The 21,435-nt window shown below is 37.8% G+C and overlaps 1 protein-coding gene and 1 non-coding gene across 2 annotated transcripts in view; one reads left to right on the top strand and one right to left on the bottom strand.

Annotated features, from left to right (window-relative positions):
* Positions 1-21,435, top strand: part of LOC109621337 (NADPH oxidase 5) — a 411,936-nt gene that overhangs the window by 323,726 nt on the left and 66,775 nt on the right. The window contains exons 5-8 of the mRNA XM_029870947.2: positions 9,716-9,836; positions 9,937-10,002; positions 10,157-10,241; positions 12,600-12,685. Coding sequence (XP_029726807.1) covers positions 9,716-9,836; positions 9,937-10,002; positions 10,157-10,241; positions 12,600-12,685 — 358 coding nt within the window. The remainder of the gene's footprint in view (positions 1-9,715; positions 9,837-9,936; positions 10,003-10,156; positions 10,242-12,599; positions 12,686-21,435) is intronic.
* On the bottom strand, positions 12,046-12,118 carry Trnav-cac (transfer RNA valine (anticodon CAC)). The gene has a single exon. It is a non-coding gene; the product is annotated as a tRNA-Val (tRNA).

The raw sequence follows: 21,435 nt of genomic DNA on the forward strand, positions 1-21,435 counted from the left end.
GTATGGCGCCGCTGCAAGATCCGAGTGCGCTAGTGGTGAACCGAAACGTGACGGTAGTGTGCATTCAGGTCTAATTCACTTCGTATTTAAGTGATTCAGGTCTGGTTTACATCATATTGAGGTCTGATTCACTTCATATTCAAGTGATTCAGGTCAGATTCACTCTATATTCAAGTGATTCAGGTCCGATTCACTTAATATTCAAGTGATTCAGATCTGATTCACATCACATTTATGTGGTTCAGGTCCGATTCATTTCGTATTCAAGCGATTCTGGCCCGGTTCGTCTCATTACACCTTTCTGTATGATGTTGAACAGCAGGCATGAAAGTCCACCACTATGTCACAGTCCCCGGCGAGAGTTGAACAAACTACAGATCTTGCTACAGATCTGTAGACAGATCGTCCGAAACCGTTACGCAGTTTCTTACACCATCTTGACACGTTTAGCTACGATACCATCTATATCAGCTCACTTTTTGTTATTGCGCTGCTGGATAGCATCTATAACTTCCCTCAGTGTGGGAGCTGGCTCGTTGTTGCTCCCTGCTACTAACGTAGTAATTTCTCGCACAGGATGGCTTGGTCCTCCATATCTACGCTCTTTGTTATATTCAGGTGTTAGTCGTAATACTGCTTGCACATGTTGATGACCTCACGTCTGTCCGTCAAGACCCTCCCGTCCTTATCCCTACACATTTCGGCTCGCAGCGCGGGATGCGATGAGCTTCTGGTAGAACTTCCGTTTTTCTTGTGAACTTCACAGCAGTTTCATTCTCACATCGTGTCTTTCACTTCACTTCACTTTTACACTAGTTATTTTCATTGATAAGTTTATTATAAAACAGATCCAACTATCATTATGGCAGATCTAGAGTTGCCTCACTATGGCTGTCAACATGTGAATGTGTCGCTACATATCAAACAGGCACATACTGCAATGAATCTTGATTCCTGACTGTGTGTAGGCAGATCAACTGCCATCATCCTACGGACAGCGGAAAAGCTGCGTACACATAGCCTGGCCGTAGGTAATTGATGATATCAAAAGAAGCCATTCATCTTTCATTCGGCGGCTCGCCAGAAAGAGTCTGCACGCTTACAAATCTGAGAGATGAACGACCAAGTGGCGCTTGTTGAAAATTCAAGATCGGTTTTTTTTGAGGCCTCAGCTGTTCATGCAATCATCGATCAGGAGAGCACTGACTGTACGACCTACGCGATCTTTCGACTAAGATCGCCGAGCTTCATTTCATGTGATCTAATGACCTAACAGGTTTCAAAAGTGGTTTGCTATTTTTTCTCTCAGTTTTTGGATCCCATCCAAATCTGTGCGAATCGATCAAAGTTGGTGTGATAGACAATGTCAGCCATTCAGCTACTAATCTCCATCTTGGGGCAGACTGGAGATCGCCGAGCGGTTCTTCAGAAGAGTAATAGCTCTTCATTGATCACGCAATGTCGTCGTTCGTGACTTGCCTTTTCGTTCAAGCAGACGTTTGACAAAATCCGTGTAGTTTCTATTTACCGAACGAACGGCTTAATAGAAAACAACAACAGCAAATCCGTTGCATCGCACAACCTGGCATAAATCTTCCGTGCGATAGTGACCGGCCAAGTCTACATAGCGTGGCAACAACAGCGATAGCTCAAGATTCCCTCTGCCCAGCTCGACTGAGATATGGGAAAGCATTGCGCCCGACCACAAGCAGCCGATCGCAACGTCTCATATCTGTCAAAACTGATCACGACGACCAACACGGGACCGGCTTTGCGCGATCATTTGGGTCCGGCTCAGAAGATGCTAAACGCTAATAATGTTGAGGTCTCTCGCCGCAGCGGCACGAAACGGGACCTGGCAAAAATCTAAGATCACGATCCGGTTCAATTCACAGGGCAAATAGTGTGCAGATTAGGTTCGGATTTATAGCTGCATCACGCAAAAGTTTTCTTTAGCAAATTAGAAGCCAATTGGTTCATGGAGGTATGGTGATGGCGGCAGGAGGGAATTGGGCTTCCAGGTTATAGGTTAGGCTAGTACGGTAAGCGGTAGAAGAAAAACGAAGGAATTTTGTACCGGCATCTATGGAGGCATCCGTTTAGCGGGTACACGGTTAGGTTACAGAGCAGATCAGCGCACGCACGCAACATTATTGGTCTGTCTTTGGGCTAGATTGACAAGCCGAGATTAGATTTTGTCTCGGTGTCGGTTGAAAGCATATAACGGAGGCAATTTGGAGCTACAGGTGCCTCAAATAGCAGAGCAGATTATCGGTAATTATGGATTTATTTAACGGATTAGCATTATCGACCAGTAGAGATCAGGTGATCAGTTTAGTAAAAATTCTAGAAAGTTTTTGGAGTTTTTGAAGATAGACATGCCAATATCACATTATAACATATCGAACCTTTAACCTTCCGTAACTCGTGCGGTTGACTACCTGGGTCAGCACCACACTGGTGCTGAGTACAAAAAGCGAGATTTTTTCAACGTGTTGTACAAAATACAACAGCGCGAACGCTCGAGGGTTAAAAAAGAAATGTAACTCTTATTTGTCACCGTTGAGAGCGTCAACTATTACCGTGTAGGCTAAGTAACAAACTATGGGCAGTGCTAAACATTGCGCATTTGAATGAGCACTAACTTTGTGCTAACAAAGTATACAGAAAGACTATATGTTCACTCAAAAAACGAATTTTCGATAGAAGGCTCGGAGGGTCAAGTCACATATACCAATCAACTCAGTTTGACGAATTGAAATGATGTATGTGTGTATGTATGTCTGTGTACAAAAAAGGTCACTCACTTTAAAGCCCATTTTCAAATTATAGCTCCGGAAATTCACCGCAATGTTTGCTATCAAAATTACCCGGATCGGTCAAGGCGTCAAGGTGTTTTATTAATCCGGACCAGCACCGGCGGAACTGGTCATGTATAAAACTGAAACAAGGCCTATCTTGCGACGCATCAAACTGTGTCGATTTTTGTAACCTTTAGCATGGTTGACGAATTTTGTGTGAAATTCAACACTGGAGATCATAAATTCCAAGATGTCAGTCCAAAATTTAAGATGGCGGCCTAATATTCATGATATCGGATCAAAACTTAAGATAGCTCTAAAACCACGTAATGTGAGTATATTTCATGTAAGGAAGATGACTGGAGTCTAAAAATGGCGACCAGAATATCCAAGATGTTGGTCTAAAATCCAGGATAGCGGCTCCAAATACAAAATGACGCAAACAGCCGCCAGGACAGGAGTTGTAGGCTCTAAGACCATGAAATATGGGTAAATTAGGTATGGGGAAGATCTCCGGAGTCTGAAAATGGCGACCAGATTATCCAAGTTGGCGGTCTAAAATCCAAGATGGCGGCCCAAAATTAAAGATGGCGGCTGTTTAACGGAGTTTAGGCTCTAAAATTATGCAATATTAGTTTATTTGGTATAGAGAGATGTCTGAAGTCCAAATTTGCAACCAGAATAATCAAGATGGTGATATAAAATCCAAGATGGCGGCTATTTAATGAGTTTTAGGGTCTAAAACCATGCAATATGGATATATTTGGTATGGGGAAGATGTCTGGAATCTAAAAATGGCAACCAGAATATCCAAGATGGTGGTCCACTTTTTCCATTTATTTTAGAAATATGAAAAAATAAATCTTTTTTTTTTCGGATGTTCACGTGGACATTGGGGGAGGGGGGTAGGGGTCAATGAAAAGTTCACGCTTGTCCACGGTGAGGGGGGAGGGGGTTAAAAATCATGAATTTTCTGTCCACGTGGTATATGGACGGCCAATTACTAAACAGTGCTTAGGGTCTCCAAGAGCTTCCTGTGCGTAAATAATCGGATCTAGAAAACCCCATAACTTCTTGAAACTTCCCGAAGCCCTACTAGAAATCAATGAAACTCTTCCAAGTTATTATGAATATGAAACGCTTTGAAACCATTCTAAGATCTTATGAAGCTCCCCTAAACCATTCGAAGCCCCCTGAAGCCCTCCTAAATGTCTTGGAAACCTCCTTAGATCGCCTGATCTTGGCTTGGGGACAAAACGTCGAATACCAAAACATCGAAAACGAGAAGTCTTGAAATTGCGTCGAATCAGAAATAAATTGCGTCCCTTTGACTAATGAACTAATTGTTGACTAACGAAAATATTTTATTACTAATGAAAATAATTTGTGAAGAGCTGGTTTTACAATTTGAGACAACCTGGTGGAAATGTCGATAAAACAAAATGTGCAAACCATAATTTGAGCATATCATTGAAATTATTTGACGAATCATGCAAATCATAGATAACGGAACGGAAGCTAACTAAATGTATCTAGAGAAAGAAGTTCTACCGCGATGTTCCTATTGATGTTCCTTCAGGGACTCCCGCAGTTCATGCATAAGGGCTTTCTAAAATTGTTCCAGGTGTTCCATCTGGGAATCCTCCTGAAAGACCTTTTCTCTCTCTCTCTCTTCTTGGCGTAACGTCCTCATTGGGACAAAGCCTGCTTCTCAGCTTAGTGTTCTATGAGCACTTCCACAGTTATTAACTGAGAGCTTCCACTGCCAATGACCATTTTGCATGTGTATATCGTGTGGCAGGCACGAAGATACTGTATGCCCAAGGAAGTCAAGGAAATTTCCTTTACGAAAAGATCCTGGACCGACCGGGAATCGACCCCGTCACCCTCAGCATGGTCATGCTGAATACCCGTGCGTTTACCGGCTCGGCTATATGGGCCCTGATTTTTTTCACTTATTCATTCGTTTTTTCTGTCTCTGACAAATTTCACTGAAAAACAAAACAGACCAGTTTTTCAGCGAATTTTCTCAATATTTTTTCATCTAGCAGTATTTCCTCGACTTTTATTTTTTAAAAACAAGTACTGGGGTATCAGTTATCAATTGTAATTGAAAGATTTGATAATCTGAAATATTTTGGTTAACTTTTAGTTTTTCATATGAGCGAGAATCAGATTTTCATTTTGGGGTAACTTTGATAATGCCCTGAAAAACACATTAAATCTTAAAAAATAATAACAGATTGAAATCTTAGGAGTATGAACATAATGAGAGAAGCCTTGTGTAATATATCAGATAGAATTTTTATATCAAAACATTGCTTCTTTACTTAATTCTACATATAAAAATGAGTTTGTGGAGTACTGAATGGAAAACACAGTGAACTAAGCTATCAAAAATCATAATATATGCTTAACGGTACACCAACATATGATAACATGCTATGCATGGTGAGTTTTCTTTTTTTTTGTAGTTTTTTAATGTTTTATTAACAAATTTTGAACAACACAGAAATTACAAGGGCATTGCATATTTTTAGGCGTTAATCATTGTATGGAAATTTATATCCCAATTTACAAAATTGCTTCCATTTCGTAAAAACCCACTTCGTTAAGAGATTCAAGGCCAGATTTGGAATCTACTATGATGAATCTATCGAGAATAAGATACCATTCATTAAAAATATAGTTGTAACGAAGTCGTATAGCAGATTGTTTGAAGGGGTTGACAAATGACAAAAATATCAACAATTTTTCTTTTTTGTCCAAAAAGTTGTATATAAACTAGATTTTAATGAAAATACGTTTAAGGTGAACTTTCGTATGTATACAATTGATTTACGTTTGCCTTTTTCTTAACTGGTTGAAGGCTTCATAGTTATAAGATAAACTATACAATGCCTGCCGCACTATCAAACCCAAGTAACACATATTGTTTTATAAGAGTTTAAAATTCAAGTATCGTACTAACTCTGTTGTATTATTCTTGCATTATTCACGTCTTATGGGATACTTTTATATATATATTTAAAACAGCGCAAAAAATGGCGGCTTATAGAACATCGTGGAAGTTATACAAGATGTATCCCAATACTCATATAGTACCAATAATTGCTTTCGATTCAACTTTTATGCATTAATTAGTTGCAATAAAGTTATCTGTCAACAATTGACACTTGGAAAATACTTTAATAATGCAACTATATTCATTGGTTGAAACTAAGCTGCTTTCTAGTAATATAACCTGTAGAATACTGTTATATAGCATGTCACATGTATAGGTTCAAATTAAGAAATTTTATAGTTATATATCTTGCGAGAGCCTTATTTAGAACAAAGCAATATAAACATGATCTCATAACAACTGTATTTGCTACGTAGTGACTGACAGAAAAAATAAATATATATATTTATATTTGTAACTTCACCAAGCTGGAAAAATATTTTCAGATGATGAAGGCAAAGACCATACATGGTTTATTATCAGTAAGGGTAGTGCTTTTTTATGTGCGATTGAAGATTTATGGTGAAACATATGTTTCTACTCATCCATAATTCATCCGCTACTGCATTGAATTGAAATATGCAGATTGTATCAACCAAATGAAGCATTTTTTTCTCTAAGTTGTCTATTTTTTTCCAAACTGAGACCAGAGCAACATGGCAACTTTTAAATTTAGCTTACAGTGACGTTCAAAAATTTCACTTTTAATATTGACTTTATTGAATAAATGAGCGTATGGCAAGCTACTGATTATTACTCAAGTAAAATTCAAGTATTTTCAAAATGAAAAAGTATTTTTCTTAGAAGTTTTGATCAAGCAAGAGAAGCGTAAATTTTTACCGTTTTTTTTTAAATAGTGTATTAACATATTTGTTCGGTACTGTAATCTGCGTGACGTACCTTGAATAAACGAAACTTTTCTCTGAAAGCGAAGTGTTTTGATTTGAGAACAAGTAAAAAATACGGTTATGTTGCACCTATAGTGCACCTCGAGGGCAACTTTGCTATAAATAACGTAAAAGCGTTCAAAATACGTCGAAATAACATCATTCAAACATATCTTCACGCTAGTTATAATTTTGTTTCCAGAAACTTATAACTACACCAAAATAACTTATTTAAAGCTACATTTTCAGCGGGGCTACAACTGTCAAACTGACAAAATAACTGGCAATAGTAAATAACTACGCTGCTGGTAGAGGTTTGTTTTCCTTGACCGTGGGAATATAGGTGGTCGTGACCGTGGGAATATTCGGAATGAATCCGCGATTTCAGTGGAAATGACAACGCATGGCTCACTTCGAAAAGGTTCCAGTAAAATGCATGTCTGCCATAGGTTGAGCTTGCGTAACCGTCGTTAACCAGCAGGTGTTGCAGAACCGGAATGTAAGCTTGAGGAGTTAAAATAGTACCGACTGTTGGATGCTGACTCTTCCACGTAGTCCGGAATACCAGATGCGCGGTGATTCTAAATTGTATCCTACAGACCGGATAGATCCTGTTAGATCAACAGCCTAGACCTTTTGGCCTTCAGGATGTTCACCAAATTAGAGTACGCTGATTCTATTGAAGCGGGGCGTTCGTATATAAGGATATGGTACCCGGTAAAAGGTATGTGGGACTGGAATCTTGATGGTTGCTCAACAAAGATGTGCTGATTGAGTGTTTATTCTCGGAAACTCAACTGGTACTTTAGGTCAGTTCCCTTGAACCACTTATTGTCCTCAATTGACCAGAGCATTCCAGAAACAGAAAAAATGAGTAGCATTTTAATTTTTCTTCTTCTTTCTGTTATCGTGACGCAATTGTTTTTATAATTGCATTAACAACTTGATGTTTATGTTCTATAATTGTCATATAAAAATAGTTCATACGTGATACAGAGAAAAATATTTGCTGTTGTTGTTTGTTATCGATCAACACAATTACAACTGGAAATTAACACAACATGTTTTCTGTATCGCTTATAATACACTTAAAATACATCTTCGGAAATTTTGTTGCCCAAAGATGTTTTCTGTGTTGCTTGCTTGCTTAAGTTACCCGCATTATCAAAGATACACCCCGTTTTACGGTACCGATTAAACTTCCAATCAACACAAAACTTGGATAAAGTAATTATTTGGAATACTAATCATCTGTTACATTTGTCCATCAAGCATGAATTTAATTGAAATTCATATCAATTGAAGTCGAAACCTCTGGAAATCTTAATCTTTCGAAATCAATCATAAATGCAAAATCAAGTTTGTGTCGTAATAGCTCTGTATCAAGAGCTCACGCCGACATTTGTAGTTACGGGTTTTATAATGTTTGTTACTGCAAATACATAACCAGTTGTTCCGATAAATTACTTATGAAATTTATCCCAGAATTCCTTTTGCGATTTCCACAAAAGCTGTTCCTGGAATTCCTTCAAAAGTTTTTCTGGGACACTATCAGGAATTTCTTCCATTTTGTTCTAAAACTGTTCCTTCTTGGATTCCTGCAGGAGTTTCTTCTGGATTATCAGTTGAAGTTTTTTTTTGAGACTCTTGCAGGAGTTCCTTCTAGATTTCTTGGTTGGATTTTTCCAAGAGCTTCTGTTGTTGTTGTTCCTGCATAAGGACTTTCTAATATTATTCCAGGTATTCCATCTGGGAATCCTCCTGAAATGCCTTTACTATTCTTCGGGAATACTTCCAGGAGTACCTTGGAAATCCCTCCTAGAGTGCCCCGGAAATTTCTGCAATTCTGCAAGAGTTTCTCTTCAGGAGTTTCTTCCTAGTTATCCTCGAGAATATCTCCAGGAGTTCCTCGCAAATTCCTTCGAAAATTCCTGAGGAATTCATCAAGGAGTTCCTCTTCCTTGAGAATTTCTCCAATAATTCCTCGAGATTTTTTTCCAGGAGTTTCTCGCAAATTACTCCAGGATTCCCTCGGGAATTTCTCCAGAAGTTGCTTGAAACTCCTCCAGTAGTTCCTCGCATTTTTTTTTTTTTCAGGAGATCCTTGAGAATTTCTTCAGGAGTGCTCGGGAATTCGTCCAATAGTTCTCCAAGAATTCTTCCGGGAGTTCCTCGGGAATTGCTACAGGAGTTCATCGAATATCCTTCCAGGAATTCCTAAGGAATTTCCCTAGGAGTTCATCGTAAACCCATCCAGAAGTTCCTTGGAAATTCCTCCAGAAGTTCCTCGGAGATTCTTCCAGGAGTTCCTAGAGAATATCTTCAGGTGTTGAAATTCATAGAGGGTTTCTCACATAAATACTCGAGAAATTCTTGGTGAACCTCTCCATGAACTCCCGTGGCTCTTCTAAAAGTGTCCCTGGGGAACCAATAAAGGGATTGCAGAAAAATTCCTGGAGAAAATATGTGAACACATCCTGAAGCAATGCTCGTGGATCTGCTGAAGGAGTTTCTAAAGAACTGGTAGAGGAATTACTAGAGAAATTCAGGAACCGAAGAAATTGCCAGGGAAATCCTGAAAACATTCCCTGGGAAATCTTGGAAGAGTTTCTGGTGAAAATCTGCATGAATTCTCATAAAAATGTTGTATGATTTTGTATGAAACTCCAAGGAAAATCCGGCAGAAATTCTTGGGGAAATCTTGGAAAAATGTTTGAATTTCCGAGAAACTGCTGGAAGAATTTCCGGGAATATCTTGATAAATTCTGGAGGGAATTACTGGTGAAATTATTAGAGAATGCACAGGGAAATTCCTGTGAAATTTCCATGGAAATCATTGTAATTCTTATTTAAGCTTTTTTTGGAAATTTAATTAATAACAGTCTAAGCTTTATGTCAACTTTTTATTTGCGAATATTCATTCAAAAATTTTGCTAGAATTCTACAAAAAAAATGTTTTAAAAAAATTATGAAATATTCGTATTTGTAAACTTGAACTAACCGTTCGTCTTCTTTTCCCACAGACCCCGAACCGGATTCGACAAAATATCTCTGGAACGGTTGGAGCAACTCTTCATTAAAACCGTCGGCAACGAGAAGGAGATTCGACGGGAAGAATTCAAGAAAATTGTCACATCCAAAAATGTAAGCGATCCTATCATATTTCCTCCCAGTTCCAGAGCAAGCATACCTTTCTTAAGTGCGACATTTTATTAACCGACGATAATTTCGGCTTTCATTGCAGCCCTTCTTCACGGAACGGGTCTTCCAGATCTTCGATAAGGACAACTCCGGGTCCATTTCTCTGCAGGTAAGGTTTCGCAAGGCGCAAGCAATGAATGGCGGCGGGCTGGAACGCGCTCGAAATAATCCAAACCGTTAATTGGTTCAATTTCGACCAGTAAATTATCATGTTTTTGTTTATCCCATGCGTCATGATTGTTTTGCTCTGTCGTCGTCAACAGGAGTTTATCGATGCCATTCATCAGTTCGCGGGGCAGTCTCCGGAGGATAAAATTAAATTTTTATTCAAAGTGTATGATTTGGACGGTATATATTCGAATGATTTGATTTTTGTTTATTATGATTTAGTATTAATTGGTGGCATTTACCATTTTGGTGTAATTTTTCATTCACACGCTCATAAACTAACTACACAAGTAACGCAACCTCTTAAACAAAACAATGACTCATTAACTAACTACGAAACCTCCTCCTAAGCCAGTTGCACTTTGGAAAAGATTTAAAAGGGGGAATTACAATTTCACATATTCATGTTTTTGTTCTCGTTTTTGTTTGAAGGTGGTTATAGAAACTCTAATCACTATCCAATGATCATTAGTTTGATTTTGTTTTGTTCAGACGAGCTTTTCCAATCGACACTATAGCAACGCAGTAAATCGATCAATGCTCGCCCATCAAGGAGTATTCAGATTAATGGCTTGTCAATCACTGGACTGGATGGTCGCCCAAAAGACACGAAGTTGTACCTTTCAAATAGCAATCAAAACAAAGACCAAATTAGTTACTAAACTTCAGACTGGTTCAGAAAAATACACAATAAGCATAAAGATAAAAAGAAATAATTTGGCTACAAAATCTTGAAGGAATCATTTTCTATAGATTTCTACAAAAAGTTCGTTTCGAGAACTCTTGGACAAATTATTGAAAATGTTTGAATTTATCTTTTTACCGAATTCTACAGAATTCATGTAAAATACTTCAGGACCCCGAAAGAAAAGTTCTAAGAAATCCGTGGAAGAGTCACTTGACAAACTCTGCTGAATTCTTGGAATAGCGCCGCAGTGGTGTCAGTCGTGAACATTTCCAGCCAAGAGATGACACCGGTTTACTCTGTCGCGATACACATCCCACACAAGAACGCTGCGTTCGAAACAAAATATGGAACGAGCTCACCAATCATTTATATCCATCTCAGTGTCCACCGAAGATTAAATTGAAAGGAACTGAGAAGCCTCATTGGATAGTTTAGTGAAAAAAACATTGGTAGTCGTTACGACGCAATGTATGGTCAGTACAGTACCACTATGTCGAAGACTACTTTATCAAGAAGACATGGAACTCTGTTGTTTTCCCACACAAACGGCAAGCATCACCGACGATACCGCCGCCTGTTGAACTAAGGTGGTACCTTTGTATAAAAGTGTAAGAGCGTATTAGTGCGAGTATGAAGATTTACTCACACTATCATGAATAGTGCCACCTTCATCCGTGGTGGCGCTGCTAACAGCGATTCCCGATTGTCACCAGTGTTACAAGAATTCTTGATAAAGTGGTCTTAGACTATATTTAAGCCAGAATGTTACTCTTGATGCTACTCATAAAAACCGTCGACTTTGGCGTTATCATCTGAACCAGTTCACGTATCGCTCATGCTCGACATTATCAACGCGCGAGCGATTGCCCTCGGGGTAAGAACGTGCGCAACCAATCACGCAAGAGGCAGCCAAAGTCAGCAAAAAAAATGTGGAATCAAAACCGATCCAATGGATTTTGTGATCCGCTCGAAACCCATCCAACGTCCAGCGTGCGTAAGTTTACAAGTTCTCATTTCGATGTTTTCGAGCCAAACAAGGTAATTACCACACACCAACCAACATCGCTGCGACGGGGTGAGCGAGCATTTGACAGCCCCAAACTCCATTACTCACTTTGGAGCACAGCACCACCCGGTTTTTTGTTTTTGTCGGCTAATTTATTTCGATAGTAGGTAATTATCCAGCCTCCATCAGTCGTCGGTACCGCCTTCTGAAAAGTGAAACTGCGACGAGCAAACGTCACAACATACGGATGAATTGAAACTTTTGTCTCGAGTAGGTTGTAAAAAGACAGTTGTTTCCGCCCGGGTTCGAACCGGGGACCTTCTGCGTGTGAAGCAGACGTGATAACCGCTACACTACGGAAACGGTGATAAATGCATTTAAGAAAAGTTTCAAAATGACAGAAAGCTGTGAATCGGTATTTTTTTATTATTTCTATCCCAAGCATACGAGTTTTCGTTATCATTTGACTAACTTAAAAAATCAACCATGCACATTTCATTGCTCTAAATCGCACATTGCTAAGTACATACGACCTTTGTTCAATTCGCAGCCTAATTCCATTATCATTTTTTATCACCGATGTTGCAGATAAGAATTTAATCTGTTTATCTCATTACTTAGTCACGTACCCAACATACGTATTCCTCTTCTATTACGCTTACAGAATTTGTGATGAATAATAAAATCATACCCCTATCGCTTCAGTTAATATGTAGTAATCCATTGGTAGAAAGCTTTTCCATCACAGCACCATGAATCGGATTACCAGTAATCTCAACGTTTTTCATTTGCTCTTTTTGTTTCTGAAAATTTCCATGGAATCACACCGGGCAATCCTACGCAGGTGATGGGCTGATACAGCATCGAGAGCTGCAACATGTGATGCGCGCCTGCATGGAAGAGAACGGAATGAGATTTTCCGAGGATCAGGTCAGTATGGTTGAAGCGTTTTTGCATTTGCATACATAATATATATGAAGGTGTAAATGGCTAACTCAGCAATTGAGATATGCCGGGATATTAAGCAATGTTGGGAGATTTTCTTCCAGAAAACGTTAACAGACGATGTTTTTTTTCTGAAAATCTTAAATTAAGCATGAATTAGTCCATTTGGAATAGAAGCCAATCCATAAAAACACGTTGTCATGTATCATATAAATATTGTGTCTTAGCAAATTTTCTAAAAAATTTTTAAAATACTTATAAATGATTTGTTTGATTGATTTGATGTCTACGGTAAGGTTTTAGGTAATTAGACTATCCCCACCGGTGGGCTCTAAACTACTCTCCCAAAAGTGCATCGTTGCCATACGCGTAAGATTGCATGTTTTATCGCGTCATTTGCAGTAAAAATATTAAGAGACCACACGACGTAGGTGTTTGATTGTTTCTACATAGTATGATTCAAATGCAAAATGTGGTGCAGAAGAGTCGTAAAGCCGACTTTCACATAACAGCGGTTGGTACTAATATTCCTTCCTTTTTCCAACCTGACTGCACGGACTTGGCTGGCACCGTAATTTTACCGTTAAAGAGAATCTCTGAAGCTTGCATAGCGGAAATCAGGCCAAACATTTCAAAAGGTACTATCAGCATCTGAGAGGCTCTCTTTGTGCACTTTCTCTTACAATTATTGCAATGTAATGGTACACTTTTCAACTACTTTCGCGGTACAAATCAAAAGACGATTGTTTTGACCATCGTTCCATGCAAGGAGACAATCAAAATTCAAATGAATAGCTTAAATATTAACGAAAGAGAGGGAAACCATAGAGAGCCTCTCTTCTGCGGATAGGATCTTTTGATATTTTTGGCCTGAAATGTCACATCCAGTCAGGGTTGTGAAATGTCACAAAAATATCAGCAAGAATTGTTTGTTGACGATGCCGTTAATTTACCATAATTAATCAGTATTATGAAAGGTTTGTGCTGACGAACGGAAATTTGCATTAGAAATGGGAGAGCTGGAAAATGTCATGACATTTTCGTGACATTTTTCAACCCGGCATCCAGTCAACCATTCAGTTGATTCATTGTGCAACTGGCATTAGTTCGGACCAATCACGGAGTAGCAACCAGTGCTGTCATGGTAAAATCAGGGCTGATTACATACTCAAGAATTTTAGGGATTTTCGGCCTTGCTGAGTGCTACAGTCGTAAAGATCTTTCTTACATACTCAAGGTTTCTAAATTTCAGCGCCCTCTTTACTAGAACTTCCCCTTAAGAAAGAACTTAATATGACGCCTAATCAAAAATAATTTCGGAGAACCTCTCCATAAATTTTCTCACGATTTTTTCCTGTAATTATCACAGAAGGGGCATTCATGCCAGAATTCTTTTCATGAGTTCAGCAAGAAAGGTTCCACCCAGAATTCTTTTAAAATTTTTCCATGATAACCTCCAAGGACACCGCCAGAAGTTTCCATAGGGATTTTTTCAGGATTTATTAATGTTTTTCTTTTCAATTTTTTATAAAAAGAAGATTTTTAAAGGATTTCCTAGAATGATTGTAGCAAGAATTCTTACAAAGATTCCTTCAAGTATCCAAGTGCATTATTGTCCATGTATTTCTTTGGAAATTTCTCCAGGTATTCCTCCAGAGATTCTTGCAGGAACTTCTCCAGGAACATTCCTTACGTTTTCTAATCAATTTTCCAAAAAATTTCTCAAAATATAGATTCAGAAATTCCTTCAAAAATTTCTTCTGGGATTCCTTTAGGTAGTCTTTTGAAATTTTCTTCAAAGACTGCTGTAGAGGTTCATGATGTGTATTTCTTTAAATATTTTTTAAATATTTTTGAATTTCTCCAGGAGTTTTTCTTTGAAACTTTTCCAGATTTTTTTCTGGAAAAAAATATCTAAGGTTTTCCTTCAAAAATTCAGATATTTTCTCAGGAGCTTTTTTCAAAAATTATCGTTGGAATTTCTCCAAATGTTGCTTGAGGTATTATTCCATTAATCAGGGATTCTCTCAGGTTCTTAAGAAATTCTTCAGTAACTTTTTTCAGGTTTTTTTTTTCAGAATCTCATCCAGGTATTCATCAAGGAATTGCCTAGGATTTATGAAGATCTTCCTTCAGGATTTCTTTCAGATTTATTTCCGGTGATGCTTCAGGAACTTTTCCAAAGATTCTCTCAGTAATTTCTGCGAGAAATAATCTATCATTTTTCAAGGAATTCTTCCATTTATTACCTGCAAGAGTTCTTTAGTTCTTCCAAGCATTCTTTCAAGACCTTCTTGAAGAGTTTCATTTGCTGGTGGTTTTCTAAGAAAAATTTCTTCTAGACTTCTAGGATTTTCTTCAAAAATTTTATAGGAAATTCTCCGATAATTTCCTCCACAGATATCCTCAAGAGGTCTTCCAAGGATTGCTGCAGGTATCCGTCAGGATTTTTTTACGATTTCCAGCAGTACCTCTGCCTGAAATTGCTGCGGACATTTTTTTTTTCGAAGTTTTCTTATAAATTCTATTAAAATTTCTCCAGGAATCTTTTCAGAGTTTTTTCAAGCAATTTTTCCTTCTCCATTCTTCTAGAAATTGAGAAGGTCCGGATATTTTCGCCGCTGATGTCGCAACCTCGCTGGCTCAAAACACGATTGCTATGCTCGGCTTCGTCGCTGAGGTCACATATCACCCCTCCAGCCCCGAAGGTTTAAGGTTTTTGTTATATTCGCCTGGGGATTTATCCAGGAATTCCTCCACAAAAAACTTTGGAAATTGCTTCAGCAGTTTAATCCAGGAAACGCCCCCCTCCCCAACCCCCCCCCCCCCTTCCATCCCCCCGAAAATGTTAAAGAATTTCCTCTTGGAATTTTAAGGTGCCATCAAAAGCTTGCTGAGGAATTCCTTCGGACAATCCTGCAGGGATTTCTTTAGAAATTCCTTCAGAAATTCTTTCAAAAATTCTGCCAATTGTTATGATAAATTCTGAGAGAATTTCTGAAAAAATAACATCAAAGAATATGTGAAATAATTCCACAGAAGCATATCCCAAAAGTAAGGATTATAAGGATTTCTGCAGGAATCTCTGAAAGAATATCTCATGGCGTTCTTGAAGTTACCATTGGAAGAATTTCCAAACGAATCTGTTCACGATTTTAAAAACATTTTCAAAAAAGTTTCTAAAAAGCTCCATGACAAAATTTTTGAGGAAATCCCTGATTGAAATTCTTGATGAAACCACTGAAGTTCTAGAGAAACCCCTGGAGACACCTTTGAAGGAATTCTAGATTGCATCCGAACAGGAATGTCTTTAACAATCTTCGTAGAAGTTTTTGAAGAAATCTTCAGTGTGGAATTTCAGGAAGTACACGTGCATGAATATCTAGAGGGAGATCTGAAGAAATCCCAGTGAAATTCTTGAAGGAATCCCTGAAAGAATTTCTAAAGAACTTCTTGAATACAGAGTTGTAAAAACTACACGGGAAATCCTTTGTAGGAAACATAATTGAGAAATTTTAAGGAAAATTCCTGGAGAAATTTCAAATTTTTGGAAGGACTTTGTGGAAATACTCCTGGAGCAATCTGTGGACGTATTTCCAAAGACATAATAAGCTTTTGATAAAGATCCTTAGCAACAATAAAAACTTTTGAGATATTTCTTAATATGTTCCTGTAGAATTTTCTAAGAAATATTTATGTTTAAATTCCTTTAAGAATCCGTGGAGAAATTCTTGGAGTCATCCTTACCGAGAATAGGGGATAAGTTTCTAGCAGAGTACATTGAGCAATATATGTAGGAAATATTGAAAAAAACTCTGTACGGACTCTTGTAGATAACTCTAGATGCATTGTTGCCCGAACCACTGAAATTTATTATGCAAGAGGGATTCGGGAGGGTTTTTTTCTGGATGAATACACTGAAGAAATTCCTTGACACATACCTGTGAGAATTTTCAATGGAAGCCTCAGAGCAATACCTGAACTTATTTCTGATGCACTTTTTGAAGAAATACATGTTCGAATTTCTAAAGGAAACTCTCAAAGATTTCCTGATAGAAATCACCGAAGGAAGTTTTGGACGATTTTTTTAAAGAACTTCTGAAGGAATGCCTATGGGAAATTTTTAAGGAATTCCCGGTAGGGTTTCCATCCGTTCTGATTTAGTAGGACTTGTGTGTTTGGTCTCTTTTTGGCAGAAATTTCTTAACAAATCCGATGAGTTTTACTTATTTTTGAGAAAATATATAAAAATTTCCAAAAAATTTTCTAAACGAATCGCTAGAAGCATTTCTAAAGTAATCCCTGACGAAGTTTTAGAAGAAACCCATGGAAAGCTACCTTAAAAGATTATTGGAGAAATTTCTGTAAAAATTCTTTAGGAAATGGCTAAAGAAAGTCATGGAGAAATTTTATAAAGAATCGCTGGTAAAAGATTCTGAAGATACTACTAGAGGAGTTTTTCAATGAAACCTTCGCAGAATTTCAGACCATATTTCTAGAGAATTCTTTTAAGGGATACATGCAGAAATTTCATCAAAAAAAAAACATTTCTTAAAGGAATCCTTGGACAAAAGTGTAGATGAATATCATAAAGCACTTCTGAAAGAATCAGAGGATAATTTGCTGGAAGAAGTCTCGTACTGATTTTGTAAGAATTTATGAAGGAATTTCTCAGGAAACCCATAGTTGGTTTTCTTGAGGAATTAAACAAATCGGGAGGATCATCTTGAAGAAATTTTGAATCAAATTCATTTTCTAAAAGAAATTCCTGGAGGACTTTCTAAAGAAACCCATGGTGCAATTTCGGAAGGAATACAAGGAAGGCTTTATAATGCAGTTCTTAAATTAATTTCTGGGGTAATATCCAGGCTTGACAGAAACTCCCTCGCGAGAAAATGAGGAAGCGATTTCGGCGATTTTCTGAGGAGTGAAAATAAAACTCAGAAATCACAACGCAAATCCTCAACAGCATATAGCCGAGGCGGTAAACGCACGGGTATTCAGCATGACCATGCTGAGGGTGACGGGTTCGATTCCCGGTCGGTCCAGGATCTTTTCGTAAAGGAAATTTCCTTGACTTCCTTGGGCATAGAGTATCTTCGTGCCTGCCACACGATATACACATGCAAAATGGTCATTGGCAGAGGAAGCTCTCAGTTAAAAACTGTGGAAGTGCTCATAGAACACTAAGCTGAGAAGCAGGCTTTGTCCCAGTGAGGACGTTACGCCAAGAAGAAGAAGAAGATCCTCAACAGCAGCGAGCGCGAGCTTGCCGCGCAGCGAGGAGTTCGTCCAACACTCATAATTGCTTGTTGTGTGTCTCACGTCCACTCACACTCAAAAAGCTCTCGCGAGTTCCACTCCCATACAAAGAAAGACTCTCGAGGCGAAAATCGCACTCAAAAACCCGAAATAATCATCGGCTCTTTTTTCGTTCCCCTCTTCCTCGCTCAGTTTTTATTGCCTCTCTGTTTGGGTTTCGTTCGCTCCCTCGCGACGAGGCAAAAGCAAAACACCGCTCTAGAGCATGTTGCAAAACTCTTTTGATTTCGATGAGGATTATCAAGCCTGGTAATATCTAAAAAACATTAAAAAGTAACAATGAATTTTCTAAATGATTCCCTGGAAAAAATCTTGAAGAAATTCTTATAGAAATTTCCAAACTCATTCCTGGCAGAATTTCTTGGATCTCAAGAGTTAGTTACTCAGTGAGTCGCTTGGAGTAACCTAGATGACGCCACTGGTAGTAACTATATCTACATATGTGCAATCTAAGCAAAGCTAAACTTTCAAAAGACTGCCACACAATCTCTTGCCTTCTGCAGAGTGAAATTTAAAAAGATCTACAAAATTACTCCAAGAATTAATAAGTATCACTTCGTGTCTTTTACCTAGCCCATCAAAACACTATAAATCATCCGAAAAAAAGCACATTGCCTCTCGAAGAATTGATGACTTTATCAAAAGCTTAACAAAGCGATTCTTGGCACCAATATCAACAACACCCAGAAGTGAGGTGCGATAATAAATTGCTTCTTTCATTGCGTGTGCGTATTACCGATGACGACGCCCATAAAAATATAGATTATGTCCAGTCATGAACTGCCACCGGCTGCGGCTGTGCGGTTTAGCTTTGAATTGAAACAGTCATCCAGTCCCAGTCGGACGGCTGCGGTCTGCATCGGGTGTTGTACACACAATGTAATAATGCCTAAATTGCGTTCTTCCAAGGGAGTGTAAAATAGTGCTCTCCAACTGTGCGCAGGGTGCGAAATGGTGCGGCTGATGCTGGGCTGGCCAGTCAGTGGCCACCGCCATCCGGTAGCCGATCTCGGGATCGTTTCTTATGCTTGCCTACACGGATATGATTTATTTCGTACGAATCTGTCTTAATATGATAAATACGATTTGCAATCGTGATTTATTTTATAGCCCCCGTTTATTGTATTATTGTATTGCTCTGGCTACTTTTTACGGCCTCCTTCCTCTCAGAGGTACCTACTTCGGCCTTCTTCCATGAGGTAATCAGACGCAAAACGCTCCGACAATTATCACTCAAACAGTGCGCTGTCTAAAGTCAGTGCTTTTCAAAAAATCCCATTCTATAACTTAAAGGCTCATATAGATCAGACGGTAAATGCACAGCAAGAGTATGCTGAGAGTGCATGTGAACGATTCCCGATACGGTCCAGATTTTTTGCCAACCAATCACAAATTGTTTCTAGTTTTAAAAACCGGAGTCCACTGTACAGAATGGGTCATGATTTGGGCCAGTCCATAAACTACGTAGACTCTTAGGGGGGGGGGGGCGGTGGGGGTCTGGCCAAAATCTACGCTCCATACAAATTTCGAAAATTTTGTATGAACAAAAGTCTACGAGGGGGGGGGGGGGGGGTCTGAGATGGCCAAAAATGAGTCTACGTAGTTTATGGACAGCGCCTTTCGGATATATGCCGAGGCTTCGTGGGGTAACCTCCCTATCGCTTACGGTGGCGACATTGTAGTGTTATTTAAAACCTCTTTTCCAGCATATCAAACATCAGGATTTTGCAAAACAAGAACTCTAGAAGCCATTTCGAGACATGTTTTTATCATGCGCTGGATTTTTCTTTAAACAATATCATAACTCAAAAACGGTTTGCTGGATTGAAATGATGTTTTTGGAGATGTTTGAGGATATCCGAAGAAGCTTTAAAAAAAAAAACACTGAGAGTAATATTCATCGCGGATCTATGTTAGATGTCATATAATTTAATTTAATTTTTCCAAGAACCTTACTTTTCGATTATTTTCATTATTTTTATGTAAAAAAGCTGACTTTCAGCCTAAAAATTTGCCAAGTAGCCCAGGATAGTCTAATATGTACTTCTATCTATTTTTTGCTCGAATTTATATTTTCCACAGATTTTTAAAACAAGCAAAAGGACACAGTTTTTATGGCTTTTAATATAAAAAATAGATTCTACCTACAAGTTCCAATGAAAAAAAAAAACTGGACAAATTCGTTTCCTACATTCAACTTTTTTTTGTTTTAAATCCCTCCACTCACCCCCACACCAGAAAGCTCGCGTGGAGCCCAACTAATCATTGATAAACAAACGGAAACGCGGAGTTTTAAACTACAAGAAAATTAAATGTGAATTCCCAGTGGAACATTTGTTCCTTTAAAGGGATTCACGAACAAAATAAAAAATTAATCTAATAAATATACTATAACAAAAGTGGCTGCAAATAATTAATAATTAAATTAATAACTAAAATATAATAAATGCAGGAAAAAACAACTTCAAGACAAGAAAAAACCTGCAAAACAAATGGTTGACACGTTAAAAGAATATAAATACACAAATTCCTCCGCATATGTTGTTTCACTTCTAAATTTTATAAATTAAAGCGAATTAAAAAAAAAACAAAAAAATAAGAAAAATTGTGGGACCTTAAGCAATTGCAAAATGTTTTCCGAGGTTTTTTCACTGTTTTAGTTTTTAACAATAAAAAATCATTTATTTCATAGAAATGTGAATTTTAAGACCGTCTTAAATAACATTTAAAAAGGTCAAATTTTATTTACTTTTTTTTATATTCGCTCTAACCTAAGAATGATTCAATGACGTAGGCAAAAAATAGTATTTTCATAGGAACTTAAACGTAGAATCTATTTTTCATCTAAAATTTAAAAAAATATATTTCCTTTTTTGGTTGTTTTAAAAATCGATGAAAAATAAAGCCGCTGACCATCCTGGGTTACTTGTGAAATTTTGAGCAGAAAGTAAAATTTTGAGACAGAAAAAAATAGAAAAAAAAATCGAATAATAACATTTTTGGAAAATTGAAGTTAGATGACATCTAACATAAATCCACAGTGACTATTACTCTCAATACATTTTTTTTTTTTCTTAAAGTCCTTCAAGTATCTTCAAACACTTCGAATACATCATTGCAATCCAACAAACCGTGTGCGAGTTATATTTTTTTTTTGAAGAAAAAAATTACAATTTTTTATATACCATTCTCAAACGTTAGGTTAAGAATACAGTAAGGACCCAATTTTGTCAGCCCCATTTTGCGGCAAACTTTTAGCTCTCGTTATCTTACGGGCAAACTTCAATCAATTCATTCATATTTATCATCAAACTACAGCTGGAATGCGGAACATAAGGGAATAAAAAGTTTGAAAACCTGTTCAGGTTTTTGAGGAGAGCAAAAAGTATGTTTCGAAAAGGGGCTGACCAAAT

The sequence above is a fragment of the Aedes albopictus genome, chromosome 2 (genome assembly GCF_035046485.1).
Source record: "Aedes albopictus strain Foshan chromosome 2, AalbF5, whole genome shotgun sequence".
In the NCBI taxonomy this organism is placed as follows: Eukaryota; Metazoa; Arthropoda; class Insecta; order Diptera; family Culicidae; genus Aedes; species Aedes albopictus.